General features: G+C 43.0%; 1 protein-coding gene across 3 annotated transcripts; it reads right to left on the bottom strand.

The window, feature by feature from the left end:
* Positions 1–5,300: 5,300 nt before the first annotated feature.
* Positions 5,301–19,600, bottom strand: NDUFAF1 (NADH:ubiquinone oxidoreductase complex assembly factor 1). Of its 3 annotated transcripts, none has more exons than XM_033951755.1 (5): positions 19,457–19,596; positions 18,257–18,886; positions 17,577–17,762; positions 8,471–8,545; positions 5,301–6,808 (listed from the first exon to the last, which is right to left on the bottom strand). In XM_033951755.1, the coding sequence occupies exons 2-5, from the start codon at positions 18,764–18,766 to the stop codon at positions 6,674–6,676; spliced, it is 906 nt and encodes a 301-aa protein (XP_033807646.1). In that variant the 5' UTR covers positions 18,767–18,886; positions 19,457–19,596; the 3' UTR covers positions 5,301–6,673. The 3 variants fall into 3 exon arrangements, with proteins under 3 accessions (XP_033807646.1, XP_033807647.1, XP_033807648.1); XM_033951756.1 differs by having other exon boundaries at positions 19,374–19,520; XM_033951757.1 differs by lacking the exons at positions 5,301–6,808; positions 8,471–8,545 and adding an exon at positions 16,568–17,441 and having other exon boundaries at positions 19,457–19,600.
* Between the last annotated feature and the right edge of the window lies 1 nt (position 19,601).

Raw genomic sequence — 19,601 nt, 5'->3', positions numbered from 1 at the left:
CAGCACTTCCCGACTGATCCTCCCTCCTCACCCTCTAAAGCAGGTGCGGCAGCAGCCGGCCAGCAAGAGCAGCGCTGCAGCTCCTGCTTTAGGGGGCAAGGGTCCGAATTGGGAAGCCGATTTTTTGGTGTTTTAAATCGAATCGATTCACCCGAAGTGAATCTGTGAACCGATGTGAATCGGGCAGCACTACTAGGCACCAGCACATGCGCAGTATAGGCAGTCTCAAGACTTAAAGTGACAGTACACTTTTGCACTAGCTGTGCCAGGTTCCATGGATGACATCATCCACATGTGAGAATATGCTGTTTGCTTGTCCTTGGATAACATCTAATTAATTACAAAATTAAATTATTTTTAGTGCTGAATTGCTTTAATGGTTATGTTTAAACTATTTTACTCAGTTGTAATTCCCAGTGATTTGCTGCCTTCTTAATTTTGTAATCCCCCTTGAATCATTATTGGGTGTAGGCAGAATACTTGACCCATAGTTTATAATGTAAAAAGCAGTGTGCTGTCTTTCCCAGACCTAGATAAGCTTGTCTTATGAGACAAATCTAGAACCTCATTAAGTTTTGAACAAGCTTTGGTTTATACTCTTACTCTGAAGAGGTAGCCGTTTGATTTTTTTTTCCTATTCAGAGAATGTGATCCTGGCACTGTGTAAATAAAGATATTTGCAGGTGATTGGTTACCCCACAGCAGTAACCACCCAATGCTACTTGTTAACTCTGACATGGAAATTAATTTTGTCAAAGATACAATTAATTCCATCAACAGTGCCTGAATCTTCACTATAATTCAATAATAATAAGAGTCCAAATAACCCATTTCAGATGTCAAAGTGGAAAGGAACAACTGTGGGTGATGTAGAAAAAGAATTTTGAAGGTAATTTGGCAATTTATTATTATAAGTTTAAAGGGAGCCTCAGTCCTCCAAATTTATATGCACAACACTACACTCAATATATATGCCAAAAATCCTAAAATAGTAACAACAAAGAGGCACAACCAGTCACAACAGGGTTTGGATGGGGGACGCCCAGAATAAGCTACAGTCCTGACCTGAAACAACTCCACTTAAGAAGTGAAGGGCGCTCTCAGTGTGAACCATCAGCAATGGGAGCAGAAGCTCCGATACTTCACTTCTGGGTTGAGGCAAAAAGCCTCCACCACCACACCATCATTGAGCCCCCTATGTGTGTATAATAAGAAACACCTGCAATAAAGCCCTGAATAAATAATACAATCTAAGCAACCCCGTGAGCAAATCAAACTCAAACGGTGGAATTACAAACTGAGCGACCCCCACACAAACCCTGCCAGCCGAAACCCGCCACGCTAAATATAAAGCAATATCAAAAAATACTCAAATTAAATCAAAAAGATACTTATCTGAACAAAACTACCACAATTGAAAACGCCAGGAGCCAAAGTTCAACCACGCTGGTTTCGGGGAGGAGCCCTTCTTCAGGAACCTAGCCCCCGACCACAAACCAAAAAGGAAAGAAAAAAATGCCAAAATGCGGAGCGGGACGGCTCCCTCCAGCCGTCCCGCTCCGCATTTTGGCATTTTTTTCTTTCCTTTTTGGTTTGTGGTCGGGGGCTAGGTTCCTGAAGAAGGGCTCCTCCCCGAAACCAGCGTGGTTGAACTTTGGCTCCTGGCGTTTTCAATTGTGGTAGTTTTGTTCAGATAAGTATCTTTTTGATTTAATTTGAGTATTTTTTGATATTGCTTTATATTTAGCGTGGCGGGTTTCGGCTGGCAGGGTTTGTGTGGGGGTCGCTCAGTTTGTAATTCCACCGTTTGAGTTTGATTTGCTCACGGGGTTGCTTAGATTGTATTATTTATTCAGGGCTTTATTGCAGGTGTTTCTTATTATACACACATAGGGGGCTCAATGATGGTGTGGTGGTGGAGGCTTTTTGCCTCAACCCAGAAGTGAAGTATCGGAGCTTCTGCTCCCATTGCTGATGGTTCACACTGAGAGCGCCCTTCACTTCTTAAGTGGAGTTGTTTCAGGTCAGGACTGTAGCTTATTCTGGGCGTCCCCCATCCAAACCCTGTTGTGACTGGTTGTGCCTCTTTGTTGTTACTCCAAATTTATATGACAAGATCATAGAACTTAAGTCAGGGTCATGGTCTTAAGCAATGTCCATATCTGTCATATTTACATCTCATCACAAGCTCCCCAACTGGCTGTTTTAATCATACCAACATGCAGGAAAGTAAATCTTGTTTACATGTGCTCAAAAAATAAATTTTAAAAACAAATCCAATAATTTTCAAACTAATTCTGATGTCACTGCACAAACAAAACTGTATGCCCAAATGTATTAAAAAAAAATAATTACTGTATTTGATTGTTAAGTATCTGGAGCAATAGTGCCAGCAGAGGTAACTTTTCACACTCAGTTCCAATTAAAAAAGCACAAAAAACAACTGTTGTGGAAGATTTTAAGGCAAGCACAGCTTTGGCAACTGAATGCCAGGTCTAAGAAGGCATGAAAGTTCACCCTTCTGTAGGACTTGGATCAAGACAGACATCTATTAATTTATTTAAATACATTTCTATTCCACACTGTTGCTACAAGTTCTAGGCAGAGTACAAATGATTATATATACATGATAAAAATTCAGCATACACAACATAAACCCCCAAACCCTCTCCACGTCCCCAAATGTCTACTGCCACCCTTCTAGTAGCTCTGGTTTGTAGCAGCATCCTTTACCCCTGATCCTTCTTCCTCTAAAATACAGCCCTAGTATCTAGGCCTACCTTCTAAAATGGCACTGTTTGACCTTGTGTAGTACCTCAGGATACATTGCATGGGGTCAGTCTGCCCAGTAATGGAATTGTCCCCTTATTTGGTAGTCTGGGTGGAAATGGATGCAGAGGCAAGAATGGGCATTGTTCCCGTTTCTAGAAGGTATGCTGCGAGGTGGGGTTGATAGGGGCTGGGGACTCATGGTGCAGGTGTCACTACATAATACTTTTTTTTTTTTTTTTTTTTTGGGGGGGGGGTTAGAGGGAGAGGCAGTTCCTCATGCAGCAGCAGCATGTTTTGAAATGTCTCCCTTTCTGTCACTGAACCATGTACTAACAGGAAGGGAGAGTTTTTTGCAATCTGGTTGATGTCACCAGCGGAACCATATGTCCCAGTTACTGCACAAGTTGTGTATGCTTCAGCTTTGCTTATAAACATTGTAGTGATAGGGGATTTGTTTGTGAAGTTCATATTCAATGTGCAGCTTTCTGCATAAATTCCAGAATGCAGTAGACAATCATTATCACTAGGACTGATTTTCACAAGTAGAGCACAGGTGTTAATATTTACCAACTACACTTTGTTTCAAACCCCCCCCCCCACACCTAAACAAAGATTGTTTTCTGCAAACTCTGTCTGACCAATTTCAATACATTTTGCTTTAAACAAGTACCAATGGTTTTCCCTCAGGACAACCTGCCCTCATGAAAAATTTGTATCTGTGATTCCAGACTGGTGCAAGTTTCCAGAAAAGAGGTGAAAGAAGGTAAGCATAGAAAGCATATGTGATCTCTTAGGGGGAGGAGGAGATAGTGAGCCTGTGGAGGGGCCATTTGGCCTTTTTTTCTACCATCATGTTTCTATGAATATGTTTCGAAGAAATTTGAAATTCAAACTCAACTGCTTGCCAGTCAGGAAGCAGCAGGGCCTATAAGTTCACACTGAAGAAAATATCACACTTGAAGAACCAGCTAGTGAAGTGATGTTGTATAGGTGAGGTGGCCAGTGTGAGTGTAGGCTTACTGCAAATTTATTCAGGATGACATATCCCAATTTTTCCTGAAATTGGTCAAGTTTTGACAGACTTGTGCAGAAAACCAGCTTTGTGTATTTTTTTTTTTTAACACAGTGCATAAGAAGATACTGTTTAACGATTACTTATGTTTTAAAATGGAAGATTGAGTCTTGACTGTTTGAAGCTAGGGGGGTAGAGTTATTTTTATAAAGTTACCAGGGAAGTGTTGGGCCTGGTTGGGGGGAGGGGATGTTTGAATAGCATTGATGTATTTTTGAGTTTGAACTTGGAAAATAATGGGGGTGGGATGAAGAAATAGTGGGGTATTGTTAACATAATATTGAATTTAACGCACATATGCTATTCCCTGGGTCCTGTATAGGTCACCCAAATTTAGGCATAGATCCCATAGAACCAAAACTAATTAGCCAATTAAGTTCTAACAGTCACTTAACTGGTAGTAAGTAGGGGGTTACACCCTGATCTGCCCTATATCCTATTCTATTATGCCTAAATTTAAAAGTATGAAAGTCAAAAGAAACAGAAACATGATGGCAGAAAAAGGCCATATGGCCCATCAAGTCTGCCCATCCACAGTAACCATTATCTCTTTCTTCATCCTATGCCCTCTTATTGCAGAATTTCCTTTCAAATGAAAGATTCGACTCATACATTAAGTAGAAACCTTCAAGATAGAAACCTTCAAGATCCTGAAGGGCATAGAAAAAGTAGATAGGGACAGAGTTTTCAAATTAAGGGGCACCACGAGCACAAGGGGGCACTCGGAGAAATTGAAAGGGGACAGGTTTAGAACAAACGCTAGGAAGTTCTTTTTCACTCAGAGGGTGGTGGATACATGGAACGCGCTTCCAGAGGCTGTTGTAGACAAGAAAACCTTAAATGGTTTCAAAGAAGGTTTGGATAGATTCCTAGAAGAAAAAGGGATTGAGGGGTATAGATAGGTATAGACCATTGCTCAGGCAATGGGCCTGAAGGGCCACCGCGGGAGCGGACCGCTGGGCAGGATGGACCTATGGTCTGCCTCAGCGGAGGCAACTTCTTATGTTCTTAGGTATTTAAACGTCTCTATCATATCTCCCCACTTCCTGCCTTTTCTCCAAAGTATACAGATTGAGATCTTTAAGCCTGTCCTCACATGCCTTATGATGAAGACCACACACTATTTTAGTAGCCTTCCCTTGGACAGACTCCATTCTTTTTATATCTTTTTGAAGGTGCAGCCTTCAGAACTGTACACAATATTCTAAATGAGGTCTCACCAAAGTCTTTATATAGTATATGGGCCAGTCAGGAGCATTCCTACAAATGAAGCACATGGTTATAGAATACTGGTATTTGTGCATGAGTGTTAACACCAGCTTTTGGCAGGCATAAATGCCCATAGTTAAATCAAATTAGTAGGCCAGCACTTCAACAGTGGGGGTAACTGACAAAGCCACAAACAGAAAATCCAGTGTTCATACTATAAAACTAACAAAAAGAAACTGCAGACAAATTACAAGATGCAGGCTAAGTTTATTAAAATAATTATGGTTGGGGTTAGTGTCACCACCTTATACAAACGTTATACTACAAAACTATCATTTAGGAATAGGGACCTCGGAAGCAACTCATTTTACATGGATGTTTACCCAGGACTTGCTTACATCATCATTTTCAGGACAAGACCTGTATTGATTAGGCATACATCTGTATGACTAATCCATGCAGGATCTTGCCCTGAAGCAGCAAGTTTCCTTATGAAACATGGCCCATATTGGCAGCGTATCCTTTTTTGATTAAATATGTGGTACAGTGGTTAAATCTACAGCCTCAGCTGCCTGAGGTTGTGGGTTCAAATCCCATAGTGCTCTGTCTGATCCTGGGCAAGTCACTTAATTCCCCACTGCCCCAGGTACATTAGATAAAGTGTGAACACATCAGGACACAAACATTTTTCATTGAGTATCAATATAAACCACTTAGGCTATAAGTGGTTTATAAATGTTTCTTTAACTTAGTACAAACCCCACTCTAAGTTGAGAGCACTAACCCCTGGAAGAAAAAAGCCCCAGAAGTTTTTTAAGCCAATGATGTGGGTGGAGGAGGTTTGAGCTTCCAGCTCTGCCTAAAAAGAAAATTTGAGGCCTTTTTCTTCTGGGGATTAATGCTCTCAGCTTAAAGAATGGAGTTTGTACTAACTTAAAGTAATATTTATTACCCACTTGCACCACATTAATTCTTATAGTTCCACTAATTATAAATATGTTTGCAATATATTATTTTCAAATGAGCAATTCTATTGTTTAGAAATATCTCACAGTAGAATGGAGTTAAAAATACCAAGTGCTTTGAGACTGGTGATGATGCAAGTGAGTTATGTTCAAAGTGAATTGAGTTGCTTCCGAGGCCCTTGTCCTGAATGATTGCTTTGTAGTATGAGAACTGGGTTTTCTTTTTAAGGCATGCCCTCCAGTTAGTCATAAAATGTATTCTAAGCTAGTATTCTATGAAAGATTGCTCTTCACAGAGCACCCATAATAGAATACTAGATTAGTTTGGATCATTCTGTTTCCTACGTCTGGCCACCATTTACTGAATTGTACTGGTCCTATGTTCCTATAAGTTGTGTCCTGAAAAAACACTGGGTAAAGTGGTGGTGGTTGGTTCAATTTGAAAAATGAAATAAAATATTTAAAAAAAACACATGGCAAAATAAAAAATTAGCACAAAACCATGACAGCATAGTTGCACTAAGAGAAGATATTATGGGTTACTGTAACCTATCCCAAAAACTTGAGTAAATATTATGCACAGCTGCTCAATAAAATGATACAAACAGCTTTGAAATCACATCACCATGACTACTATTTGAAAACTGGTTCAGCATTATGGATTCCTTTTGTATTTCTCATATGCAAACTCTTCCGTGTGTGCTCTATCGATACAGACGCCAATGAAATCGATCTCCAGCTGGAACGGGCCATCTGCTTTATCGCCTAATGTAAATCCAAGTGTATTAATCTAGAATCAGAACAAATGCATTATTTTAAAAAAGTAAAAAGAGGCGTACTTGACATTATGGAAGTGGGGCAGATCTACACAAAGGAGATACATGAACTTTACAAAAGTAATTCTATAAGCTGGTGCCTAAATTTAAGCAACAACAATGTACCTAGTTTATAGAGCAGTAGTGCTTATCTTGAGATATTATTACAGATGTGTAATAAGTTAGGACAAGGATCATGTTTGCTGTTGTCATGCTATCAAGTCCAAAAGATCTAGAATGTTTTTCTTCTGCTTTAATTCAAATATTTATATTAAAAAATAAAAATGGAATAGCAGCTCTTGCACATGTGATTGACACCAGTGGAAAATACACATGTAAGTGCACCTACTATTACTTTAGTGTGTAACTGACAGGGTGATGTACATGTGGGTAGAGTGTGTGTGCGTGTGTTGCCCAACCAACATTTATAGAACACTGTTAGTTGTACCATACTGTCGGGCATTGAGTTTCTGTCCGGCCCTGTGCTTTGGTCTGACGTGTTCCTGCCTACTACACTGCATAGTTTGGCGTCATCGGCGAATAGCGCTATTTTACCTTGAAGTCCCTCAGCCAAGTCCCTTCTGAAGATGTTGAATAGGATCGGGCCCAAGACCGAGCCGTGCGGCACTCCACTGATAACCTCCGTCAATTTCGGAGGGGGGTGCCGTTTACCACAACCCTCTGAAGCCTACCTCCAAGCCAGTCCCTAACCCATGCTGTCAACGTGTCTCCTAATCCTATAGAGCTCATCTTGTCCAAAGCTAAGGGAGAGGAAGGAATAGTAGATGGTATGAATGAGGAGACTGGAGAGACCAGATGGTCTTTAGCGGCCTTCATTTTCTCTCTTTCATTGTGGATATCCTGAAAACTCAACTGATTGGGTGTGCCTTGAGAAATGGGTTGAGAAGCACTGAGCTAAGCAATTTAGATTTCCAAGTATGGAGAAAAGATTGAGTCGGGGAAATCTTTTAATGGTGCATTCTATCCAGATAGTTGTAGGACTAAATGGAGAGCCAGTCTTTGCAGTGGCAGCTCCCATACTGTGAAATTCTCCCTTTGGTGATCAGCAAGATGATTTCCAGAAATTAGTGAAGATATTTATTCTTCCCAAAAGGAGAGAACTAGATTTACAGTACTCCCCTGATATTCGCGGGGGTTCCGTTCCAGGAACCCCTGCGAATATGGTTTTTCATGGGGGAGCCTGAAGAGGGCAGCAGGAGAGCAGCCGGAGAGCTGCGAGTGCAGGAAATCACTCACGGTATGCTCCGACCGCCTCTTCCTGCACTAAGTCAGGCCTTATCCAATCAGGAGCTGCATGTCAAAGCAGCTCCTGATTGGATAAAGCCCAACTTAGTGCAGGAAGAGGTGGTTGGAGCGTACCGCGAGTGATTTCCTGCACTCGCGGCACTCCGGCTGCCCTCTGTCGGCGGTTCGCGGTCAGAAAATACCACGAATGACCGGGACCGTGAACCACCGACCACGAACGATCGGGGGAACACTATTTCAAAGCACGGTGGAATAGATTGTTTTGTGAATGTCATTAGAAACTGCTTCTGAAGAAGCAGTATAAAAATTAGAAACTCATTTTGATGAAGCAGTATAAAAATGTTATAAATAAAAGAGTAGGAAGGCCTCACCTTATCCAGCCAAGCTGGGTGCTGGTCATCTTGGATTCTCCCCCGACTGGACAAAAAGAACTTTGAGAAGGGAATCTGGAAATAAATGATACATTTAAATAACTATTTATAGGTTCAATAGTAAAGAATATTTATATTTGTATATTTTTGATTGAATACTAAAGGAAAGGGTGGGTGGGAAGGGAATAAATTTATTTATTTGATGTTATACTAGAAAGAAATTCAAGTGATGTATTTAATTTTAAATGTTTTATTATTTGTACACTTGTTTGTAAGATTAAAAAATGAATAAAGAATAAATAACTATTTATCTACACAAATAAACATTGATGGAGACACATTTTTCTGTGATAAGCAAGATTATCCCAGGACAAGCAGGCAGCATATTCTTGACTGATGGGTGACGGCACTGACGGAGCCCCGGTAAGGACAATTTTAGAGTGATTGCACTCTAAGAACTTGGAAAGTTCTAGTAGGCCGCACCGCGCACGCGCGAGTGCCTTCCCGCCCGACAGAGGCGCGCGATCCCCAGTTTCTTAGTTTCCGCGGAGCTAAGAAGACGTGTTTCTTTCAACGGCTGTTGAAGACTTTTTTCATATCGCCTTCCCGCTCGCGTAAACCCTTAAGGAAATATTGTTTCCTTCATTTTCTTTTCTTTAAAAAAAAAAAAAAAAAAAACTTTGGTTTTTTTTTCTTCACTCAGTCCCTCCTGGCAGAGAAGGTAAAGCCATGGACAAATTTGGCAAGAGGTTGTACCAGAATGCGATGTAAGCCAAAGGTCAGGGAATTACACTTTCCACTTCTCATTCTATCTCAAGCATCTCATACAAAATCTGACTGCTTTTGAGAAGTACCTCCCTGACCGTAAAAAATCTGCCTTTCGCCAAACTTCTTCATCGCTCTTACAACTTCGAAAGTTCATGGTCAGGTCGATCTATGACACCTTTGAGCTGACCTCTCGGGCCACAGCTATGTCGGTGGCCATGCGCCGACTGGCATGGCTCAGAGTATCAGAACTTGATGTCAATCATCAGGATCGACTGGCTAATGCACCTTGCCTGGGGGATGAGCTGTTTGGAGAATCCATGGACTCCACTACTCAAAAGCTTTCGGCTCATGAAACTAGGTGGGATACTCTCCTCAAAACGAAAAAGAAGACCCCACCTACCAGGCCTTTTCGTCAGCAATCGGCCTACCAGCGTCGATTTGTGGTTCGTCCTTTGCCACCGGCAGCTCAACAACCCAGGCGTCAGAGGCAACCACAAAGGCAAAACACTAGATCTGCACAGCAGCAACAACAGGTGAAGCCTCCTCCTCCACAAAAACCTTCACAACCCTTTTGACTTGGTTCTCCAGGACATAGCCAGTATCCCTCCATCTGCCCATCTTCCGCTGCCTATAGGAGGACGCCTTACTCATTTCATAAGCCGTTGGGAAACCATCACCTCGGACCAGTGGGTCCTCAACATCATCCGCCACAGCTACTCTCTCAACTTTCAGACTCTTCCTGCCCAAGGTCTACCAAAAGAGTCTGCTTTGAACACTCCTCAGTCTTCCCTCCTTCTTCAAGAGGTTCAATCCCTCCTCCTTCTGAACGCCATAGAGGAAGTTCCTCTAGATCAAAAGGGGCAAGGATTCTACTCCCGTTATTTTCTAGTCCCCAAAAAGACAGGAGATCTCAGACCCATCTTAGATCTTCACGATCTCAACAAATGCTTGGTCAAAGAGAAATTCAGAATGCTTTCTCTGGCCACTCTTTACCCTCTTCTCAATCAAGGCGACTGGCTATGTTCCCTCGATCTCAAAGAAGCATACACTCATATACCGGTCAATCTGGCCTCCAGATAGTACCTACGCTTCATGATCAATCGTTGTCATTACCAATACAAGGTGCTGCCCTTCGGTCTTGCCTCCTCTCCAAGAGTATTCACCAAATGTCTGATTGTGGTGGCTGCCTTTCTACGCTCTCACCACCTTCAGGTCTTTCCTTACCTGGACGACTGGTTAATCAAGGCCAATTCATCTCAGACAGTACTCCTAGCCACCAACCACACCGTCCTGTTTCTACAGCTTCTGGGATTCGAGATCAATCTACCCAAATCTCATCTCATCCCCACTCAGAGACTTCAATTCATCGGAGCCGTCTTGGACACAGTCCTCATGAGAGCGTTCCTGCCATCCAACCGTCTTCAAACGCTTCAATCTCTATGTCAGCAGGTGCTTCCACAACGTTCCATCTCTGCCAAGCAAATGATGATACTCTTGGGTCACATGGCTTCCACAGTTCATGTCACACCCTTCGCACATCTTCACCTGCGCACTCCTCAATGGACCCTAGCTACCCAGTGGTCCCAAGCGTTGGATCCTTGCTCACGTCACATATCTGTGACATCATCTCTTCGTCAGTCTCTACAATGGTGGTTGATATCCTCAAATCTCTCCAGAGGTCTTCTCTTCCATCTACCTCCTCATCAACTTATCATCACCACCGATGTCTCCCCTTACGCCTGGGGAGCTCATTTGAATGAGTTCCAAACTCAAGGTCTTTGGACAACTCAGGAAATGAAGCATCACATCAATTTCCTGGAACTCAGAGCGATGTTTTATGCACTCAAGGTCTTCAAACATCTTCTCTTTCCTCAAGTCCTCCTGCTGTGCACAGACAATCAAGTTGCGATGTACTACATCAACAAACAGGGTGAGACAGGCTCTCGCCTCTTGTGCCAGGAAGCCCAGAAGATCTGGACTTGGGCCATAGATCACCATCTATTCCTGAAAGCTATCTACATTCAGGGAGAACAGAATTCCTTAGCGGACAAGCTCAGCAGAATTCTCCAGCCTCACGAGTGGGCACTCGATCCTTTCACTCTACAGTCCATCTTCGCTCAATGGGGCACTCCTCAGATAGACCTTTTTGCAGCTCCTCACAATCACCAGCTGCCCCTTTTTTGCTCCAGACTCTACTCTCCTCACCGTCTGGCAGCGGATGCATTTCTCCTCGACTGGTCCAATCTGTTCCTGTACGCTTTCCCTCCTCTGCCTCTCATGTTGAGAACCTTGTTCAAGCTCAAGAGGGAACGAGCCACCATGTTTCTGATTGCTCCGAGGTGGCCCAGGCAACATTGGTTCTCCCTTCTACTTCAACTCAGTTCCAGGGAACCTTTTCTTCTTCCACTGTTTCCTTCTCTGCTTACACAGCATCAGGAGACCCTTCTACATCCCAACCTCCAGTCTCTGCACCTCACAGCTTGGTATCTCTCGGGCTGACTTCTCATGATACTCTTTTGTCTCAGCCTGTTCGTTCCATTCTAGATGCCTCCAGGAAACCAGCCACTCTGCAATATTACCATCAGAAGTGGACACGATTTTCTTCCTGGTGTCTTCTTCATCATTTTGATCCCACTTCCCTGGCAGTGGAGACATTGTTGGATTATCTGCTTTCTTTGTCTGACTCTGGCCTTAAGTCTACTTCCATCAGAGTCCACCTCAGTGCTATTGCTGCTTTTCATGAGCCGGTTCATGGAAAACTTCTCTCGGCTCATCCCTTGGTGTCCAGGTTCATGCGGGGTCTTTTCAATGTGAAACCACCTCTTAAAGCCCCTCCTGTTATCTGGGATCTCAATGTGGTTCTTTCCGCCTTAATGAAGCCTCCAATTGAACCTTTGGCTACCACTCCTTTCAAGTTTCTCACTTGGAAAGTACTTTTCCTTATTGCTCTTACCTCTGCCAGGAGGGTCAGTGAGCTACGTGCACTAGTTGCAGATCCACCTTTTACGGTCTTTCATCATGACAAGGTGGTTCTGCGTACACATCCAAAGTTTCTCCCTAAGGTTGTCTCTGAATTCCATCTCAACCAATCCATTGTTCTGCCTGTCTTCTTTCCGAAACCTCACTCTCATTCTGGTGAACAGGCTCTGCATACTTTGGACTGTAAGAGGGCTCTAGCTTACTATCTAGAGCGTACGAAACCCCACAGATCAGCTCCCCAACTCTTTTTGTCCTTTGATACGAATAAATTGGGACGTCCTGTTTCTAAACGTACGTTGTCTAATTGGCTGGCAGCGTGCATTTCATTCTGTTATGCTCAATCCGGACTGACACTGGAAGGTTCTGTCACGGCCCATAAAGTTCGGGCTATGGCAGCATCTGTAGCTTTCCTCCGTTCCACTCCTATTGAGGAAATCTGCAAAGATGCTACTTGGTCCTCAGTTCATACTTTTACATCTCACTATTGTCTGGATGTTTTCTCCAGACGGGATGGACACTTCGGCCAATCTGTTTTACAAAATTTGTTTTCCTAATGGCCAACCTTCCCTCCATCCCTCTTTTTGTTAGCTTGGAGGTCACCCATCAGTCAAGAATATGCTGCCTGCTTGTCCTGGGATAAAGCAGTTACTTACCGTAACAGGTGTTATCCAGGGACAGCAGGCAGATATTCTTGCGTCCCACCCACCTCCCCGGGTTGGCTTCTTAGCTGGTTTATCCTAACTGGGGACTGCGCGCCTCTGTCGGGCAGGAAGGCACTCGCGTGTGCGCGGTGCGGCCTACTAGAACTTTCCAAGTTCTTAGAGTGCAATCACTCTAAAATTGTCCGTACCGGGGCTCCGTAGGTGCCGTCACCCATCAGTCAAGAATATCTGCCTGCTGTCCCTGGATAACACCTGTTACGGTAAGTAACTGTGCTTTTTGGCCAAGATTCAGTTGGTTAGTGTGTGGCTATTTGCTTAGCCAGGATGGAATGCTGCTCCTATAATTCAGTGCGAGTCCATGCTTATTTAGATATTTTCCCATCAAGGGAAACATGAACAAAAATTAGTTAAAAAAATACTGTCAAAGTTGGTTAATGGAAATGCACATCTGTTTACAACCACAGTACAACTATAAGAAATTAATTAGAAGTGTAGCTCTAAGTTGAAGCAATGATGGCACATTAATCTTTACATCCCTGTTACTGCACAATGAAGAAAAATGAGCCTAAAAACATACTGCCCCAGAATATACATAGCAATTAAATCTATGGTAACAGGCGAGTTTGGAATTATGTTCCATTATTTTCTCTATTTTACAGCAGAATAGAAAGACTGGCTAGCTCTTTAGAACCAAAGGAAATGCCAGCTACTACACAAAGCTAAAATCTCTTTAAATATAATGGAAAACAATCCTTAAAAAGACATCATCTGAGGGGATGGGGAATTATCAAGACGAGTAACAGAAATAACCTGCAATATTTGCCCATTAACACGTTACATTACTGTAATGTAGGGCTAGTGACATCACTGTGGGGTAAATAATAATGGGATCATTATTGTGAACACTGCAAGCTGCATTATAGCTGGAAAAATCACTAGCATTAAGCTGGGGTTATTTTACTGTCTTGGGAGCATTAGGCCAACATGCCAATGCTCCCAGATGGCTTCTTAAAAGGAGGTTGTATGCCCTTTTTGAATGGCTGGGAGAGTACGGAGAGAGTGGGTTTCACAAGCTAATTCCTGCCGAAGAGGTTCTAGGTCCTGACGCGTTTCACGACAGCTGCTTCAGAAGACCCTTAAGACTTCATTCAAAAAGTGTGGACTACAAAACAAAAATAAAACAGTAATCAGTTTTGTTTTATAGCCACACTTTTTGAATGAAGTCTTAAGGGTCTTCTGAAGCAGCTGTCGCAAAATGCGTCAGGACCCAGAGCCTCTACTGCAAGTTTTTTCAAGCATAAGATAAGTTCTTTTGTATTATTTGAGCTTTTGCCATTAAAAAAACCTGTGCAATGATAGAAGTGTGAAGCTTCAGCATTTAAACAACTGGGTTTGTCCCAATGTTTTGGTCTGAAAAGTACACCAGTTCTGAGCACGGCTTGGCATTAGAGATAAGAATTGCTTGATATACTTTTGAGAATAATTATGTGAATGCCTTTTTGTTCTGTCCTAAAATTCGTATGAATTGTGGGTTACCGTATTTTTCGCTCGATAAGATGCACCCTAGATTTAGAGGAGGAAAACAAGAAAAAACAAACCACATTCTGAACTAAATTCTCCCTGCCAGGCTCTGCACCAAACCCCACATTCCTTGTCAAGCTCTGCACCCTGTCCCCCCCTTCCCTGCAGGCTCTGTACCCTGTCCCCCCTCTGGTGGTCTAGTGGTAGGCCGGGACAGGGCAGGCAGGCCTAGCAGCTGGCAGGCAGGTAGGGACAGGGCACTGGGCAGGCAGGCCTAGTGGCTGGCAGGCAGGGCCCCTCGAACCTGTTTTTAATCCTGGCGCTTCCCTCGTTGGACGGCTGCGATAGCGAGAAGCAGAGCGGCGAATAAGGCAGGCGCGAGCTTTTCGAATACCTGCCTGGTCCCGCGTTGCTGCCTGAATGGCTGCTGTCAGTTCTCGTGAGGAAGACAGAGGGGGTGATGCATATTCCCTTTCCCCCCTTCTCCCTCCCAATGGTGCAGCAAGACTACTACCCTCTCCACTAGGCATCCCTAAAACTACTGCCCTAGCTTCAGCAGCATTTAAGAAAACAAACACCATGCAAATCTGTCAACATTCACACTCGGATGCAGGCAGCATTAGAAAAACTCACTTCCTCCCTAGCACTGCAGCATAAACGAAGTGCCACCCCCTTAGTAAAGGGCTCCTGGAGGCCACAAGCTTTCATACTGTGGGGTTTCTGAAGTTGTATTTAGCTGCCTGCGTGGGAACTGACTTGTTCTTTCTCCGGCAGCTGCGCAGATGGCTAATTTGTTTGCGTGGGTCGGTGGCTGGGGCCAGTCGGTAGTTAGCACTGAGCCGAAAGCGGAGGGATAGCACTGGCTAAACCAGTTGTGGCATCGCAGCATCTGCATGGTGGGCATGTAGTGTTCTGCTTCAGGTGTGCAGGACAGAGCATGCTTGCAACACGGATCCTACTGGGACTGGGGATCCTGAGTGCTACAGAGTCACGAGCGCTTTAACCCTGCTTGCTGCTGATCACCTTGCACAGGACTCGGTGCCCCCTTGCCTTAGGAGTCTGCGCACCTCCTCCTTCCTGTTGCATGAAAGCTTCTGGTACTGGCTTTGGTTCTGTGAGCAGCAAGGGGAGAGAAGGGCCATTGCAAGCACCTCACTGCTGCAGACATCCAGCGAGGGAAGCGCCATGATTAAAATCAGGTATGGTGGGGGGGTGCAGTTGTGGTATTCGTTCCATAAGACGCACCCTTATTTTCACCCACTTTTTTGGGGAAAAAAAGTGTGTCTTATGAAGTGAAAAATACGGTATATGCATAGGTTGTTACATTCCTAAACAAGGTAAAGCTAACCAGCTAGTATTAGATATCCCACGAACCTTCACACCATTGGTGGTAGGTCCTGGGCTGCTATGTTGTAAGATAGGCCTGGTGGCACGTAAATGCACATGGAAATTGAGATCATAGAGCAGGGTGAAATTCAAAATTTTATTGTTGATGCACAAAACTGTTCACCTCTCAGAACCGCAATACCTAGCAGACTGATTACAAAACCGTACACCCCTATGCGATCTGTGCTCAAGCCAAAAGTTCTTACTACAAATACCCTCCTTCAAAAGACATCAAATACAAAAGCACCATGGCAAGAATGTTCTCGGTAATGGCCCCAACATGGTCGAATACCCTTCCGAAGGAATTAAAGCTAGAAAATTCAAGAAAGGAATAAAGAATATCCTTTTCTCAGACTACTTCAACTGAAATTACAAAGTTGATAGAGAGAAGAAACTAGAACTTTCAGGGTAAATAGATTATATTTAGTTGAAATGGCCAATCTTAGGAGGTGTGTAAATGTGGAGGGGCATAATCAAAAGAAATGTCTAAGTCCGATTCGGATGTATGGTGGTAGACGCCTAAAGTCGGCAGTAAAAAAATGTCCATTTTTGAAAATCATCTATCTGGATGTCCATGCCATTGATCAGACTGCCAGTACATCTACCTTTATACCAAATTTTTGACCAAAATTCATCTAAGTCCCAAACACCCAGAACAAGACCATTTGGTTGTGGGAAGGGCCAGCATTGTGATGGCTGGCCCTGTATCGGTAGCATGGAATATTGCTTCACCTTGGGTTTTGGTCAGGTACCAGAAACCTGGTTTGACCACTGTGAGAACGGGCTACTGGGCTTGATGGACCATTGGTTTGACCCAGTAAGACTATTATTATGTACTTTGGGGCCCTTTTACTAAAGCATAGTTTTTGCATTTAACCTTACTTTAACTTTTGTGGTTAAAGAGTGATAAGTGCAAAGCCTGTACACTTACCACATGGACGTGTGTTTTATGCCTTGGCAGATAGTAATCAAGGTTAAGAAAAAGAAGCCAAAGCAACAGCTGCCTTCCCACCCCATATATATCAGCACACATCCCTGAGCAAAAACTCCTCCCAGGGATTCCCTATCAGTTTAGTGGCATGGGGGTGAGAGTGGTCTCTTTTTGCTCCCAGTTTCAAAATAGCTGTCCTGACCCTCCAGCCATATAAGAAATAATTGCCTTCTATGCAATAGCGAGCGATTGGAAAGGGGGCAAATGTTACTGTGGCTTTTAACTCTGGACATTAATTGTAGCCATGTGATCAGCAGTTATGACAACTAACATGCAACCAGCCATGCCCTGGGGGTCACCCATTTGTCACCCACAACTCACCCAATCTGCATTAAGCAGTTAAAAAAATGCAAAAAGAGTTATGCTAATATGTGGTAGTTGTTCCTATAGGTGTTAACAGCTCTGTACAGTGAAAGCTGTACTAGTTGCTTAACACAGCTTAGTAAAAAAAAACCCTTTGTTTTTTGGCTAAATGGCAGTTTGCTTTTATGTCATGAAGAAGTTCCATTTGTAATCTTCAGAAAAAGGGTCTCGCTGTGTCTGGGTAGGTAGAATCGATATTTCAGCCATCATGCTGTGGCTTTCTTCAGGGTATGCTGAAATGTCAGTTCTCTACACAGTCGTGGTAAACTCAGATAATAATCATGACACCAGCCATGGAAGCCTAAGAGAATGAAAAATAAAAATGCATACAAGACAATACTAGAGTATATTCTGACAGACCATCTAATGGCCTAGAGTTTTTTCAGCAATGAAAAAAAAAAAAGGTCTTTATATGACCGCTGCAAAGCACATTTACCTTAACATCCTGCCAGTATGGGCCCCCTCGCGTAAACATAAAATAATTGTATAAATCATCTTTCTGATGGGAAAAATACATCTCTGTACCAAGATTCACCATCCAGGGGCGACCATCACCACGTATACGAAGATGAAGCGCGTTAAAGCTGGACCAATCATGATGCTTACGATGATTAAAGGCTCCCTGGGAAATTAATAAGTCTGAATTAGCTGTTGAACCATTGTGAATCATACCGAGACATCACTACTATTTAAAAATCAGAACTTTAAAGTCTGATTGTCTTGTCATTACTGGTAAATGTCACGCATAGTTATATTCCTCTTCGCTAAGTAGTATTCATGCTGCTAGACAAAGTTACCACCTCATTTCTCACAGAAACCACTGAAGATAATAATGTAAACAAAAAGACCCCCTCTTTTATGAATGCATAGCGCAGGTTTTAGCTCTGGCAGTGGCGGTAACTGCTCCGACGCTCATAGAATTCCTATGAGTGTCGGAACAGTTACCGCTGCTGCCAGCATTAAAACCTGCGCTATGAATTTGTAAAAGAGGGAGAGAGATAAACATACAGAGAATAAAGACAGGAAAACCTCCCCCATATACCAAAGAGAAACTGGTTGACTTGATAATACAGTATATTGAGGTGCATCTGTTTTCATCAGCTTTGCACTACCTACCTGTGGCATTTTGGATCTCAATGAACAATACCCACTGTATCTTGTCTCCCCATCATGAGGAACACTAGTGTTAAGGGTCCCATACAGCAGAGCAGTCTGACTATTTTTACTTAGTTTCAGGTAGGTCTCACTTTTTCCTCCAATTTCCTGGTCTGAGGACACTACCCACTGTTCCAAATCCTGTTGGCTCCGAAACTCCCAGATTACCCTGGTCTGTTCCAGCAAGTGTTCTATCAAGGGCCTGCCTTCTGGCCCAGTCCAGTGATCCACTATCTCCTTCTTTAATAACCCAAAGTGTTTCTTAACCTCTTCAATGCTCTTCTTAAAATTAAAATCAACATTTTTCCAAGGTGGAGTGTTGTCTGGGAGTACACCAGGCCTCCGATAACTGCTACTGTGCATACGTGGTGTGCATTGGGCAAAGCTGAGTCTTGCCAAAGGACAGAAAATGGTCCACTGGCAACCTAGGGAATAGCCAGCTTTCCTCAGAAATTTAAAAGTTAATATCATATTGGAAAAGAATTCAGAAAAGAACGTGTGAAAATTTTTTTGATAAGCAGCTTTACCAAGCTTCCAAATTATTCAGAAATAAAAATGCATTCAGCTGCAGGTCAAGTAGCCCCTGGTTATCTAAAACAGAAAGAAACAGAACTATTAGAGAAAATGGAACTTAAACTTGACTAAGAAATATTCTTCTTGATATCAACCAAGTTGATTTAATTGAAGCAACCAAAGGACATGATGAACCACCAATAAAAAGTCACATAAAAATGTACATACTTAAAAGTCCAAATAATTGAACCAGAAAAAAAAGTTATTTTATAACCAAATCAGAGGAATCCTGAGTGGGTCCAGACTGGAAACGGAAAATTCACCAATAAAAAAGGATGGTCACACCTTGCAATGCCCAAAGCTTTTCAGATACACTCAATTCTACTACAGGGAGTAGTGCTCAATAAACACCAAGCAGTATAAGCTAGCCTTCTAAGAAGTGGACAAGAGTCAGAAAGTCATATCATCACAAAGCACCACAAATGACCATCAGGAGTGGCTCTCAAATTTCTAAATGAACAGAAGAGAGACAAATTGTCATATACAGTACAAAAGACAGACTTACTAAAGAGTTTTCAGAACTAGAAGTAATCAAGACGTAAAAAATGTAATCCCAGAACATTGAAGACAAGCTAAAAACGACCTTACCCATACGCTGACTACAGCGTGCCAACGTCCTGCGCATGCGCCCGTCAAAAGCGGCGCTCGTATTTTCCTGTTTATAGGATAGTTTTGTCGTCTCTATGGTTCTGTTTTTCTCTCTTTCTTGACGTCAGCGGGTACAGGGCGGAGC

Source organism: Geotrypetes seraphini, chromosome 7, assembly GCF_902459505.1.
Source record: "Geotrypetes seraphini chromosome 7, aGeoSer1.1, whole genome shotgun sequence".
NCBI classification, from domain to species: domain Eukaryota; kingdom Metazoa; phylum Chordata; class Amphibia; order Gymnophiona; family Dermophiidae; genus Geotrypetes; species Geotrypetes seraphini.
The sequence above is the reverse complement of the archived record's forward strand: the minus strand, read 5'-3'. Positions and strand labels throughout refer to the sequence as shown.

Coding starts and splice junctions, on each gene's coding strand:
- NDUFAF1 (XM_033951755.1), bottom strand. CDS start 18,766: ATGATATTAACTTTTAAATTTCTGAGGAAAGCTGGCTATTCCCTAGGT. Junction 17,763..18,256: donor TGAGATCCAAAATGCCACAG/GTAGGTAGTGCA, acceptor TTAATTTCCCAG/GGAGCCTTTAATCATCGTAA. Junction 8,546..17,576: donor CATACTGGCAGGATGTTAAG/GTAAATGTGCTT, acceptor ATTTATTTCCAG/ATTCCCTTCTCAAAGTTCTT.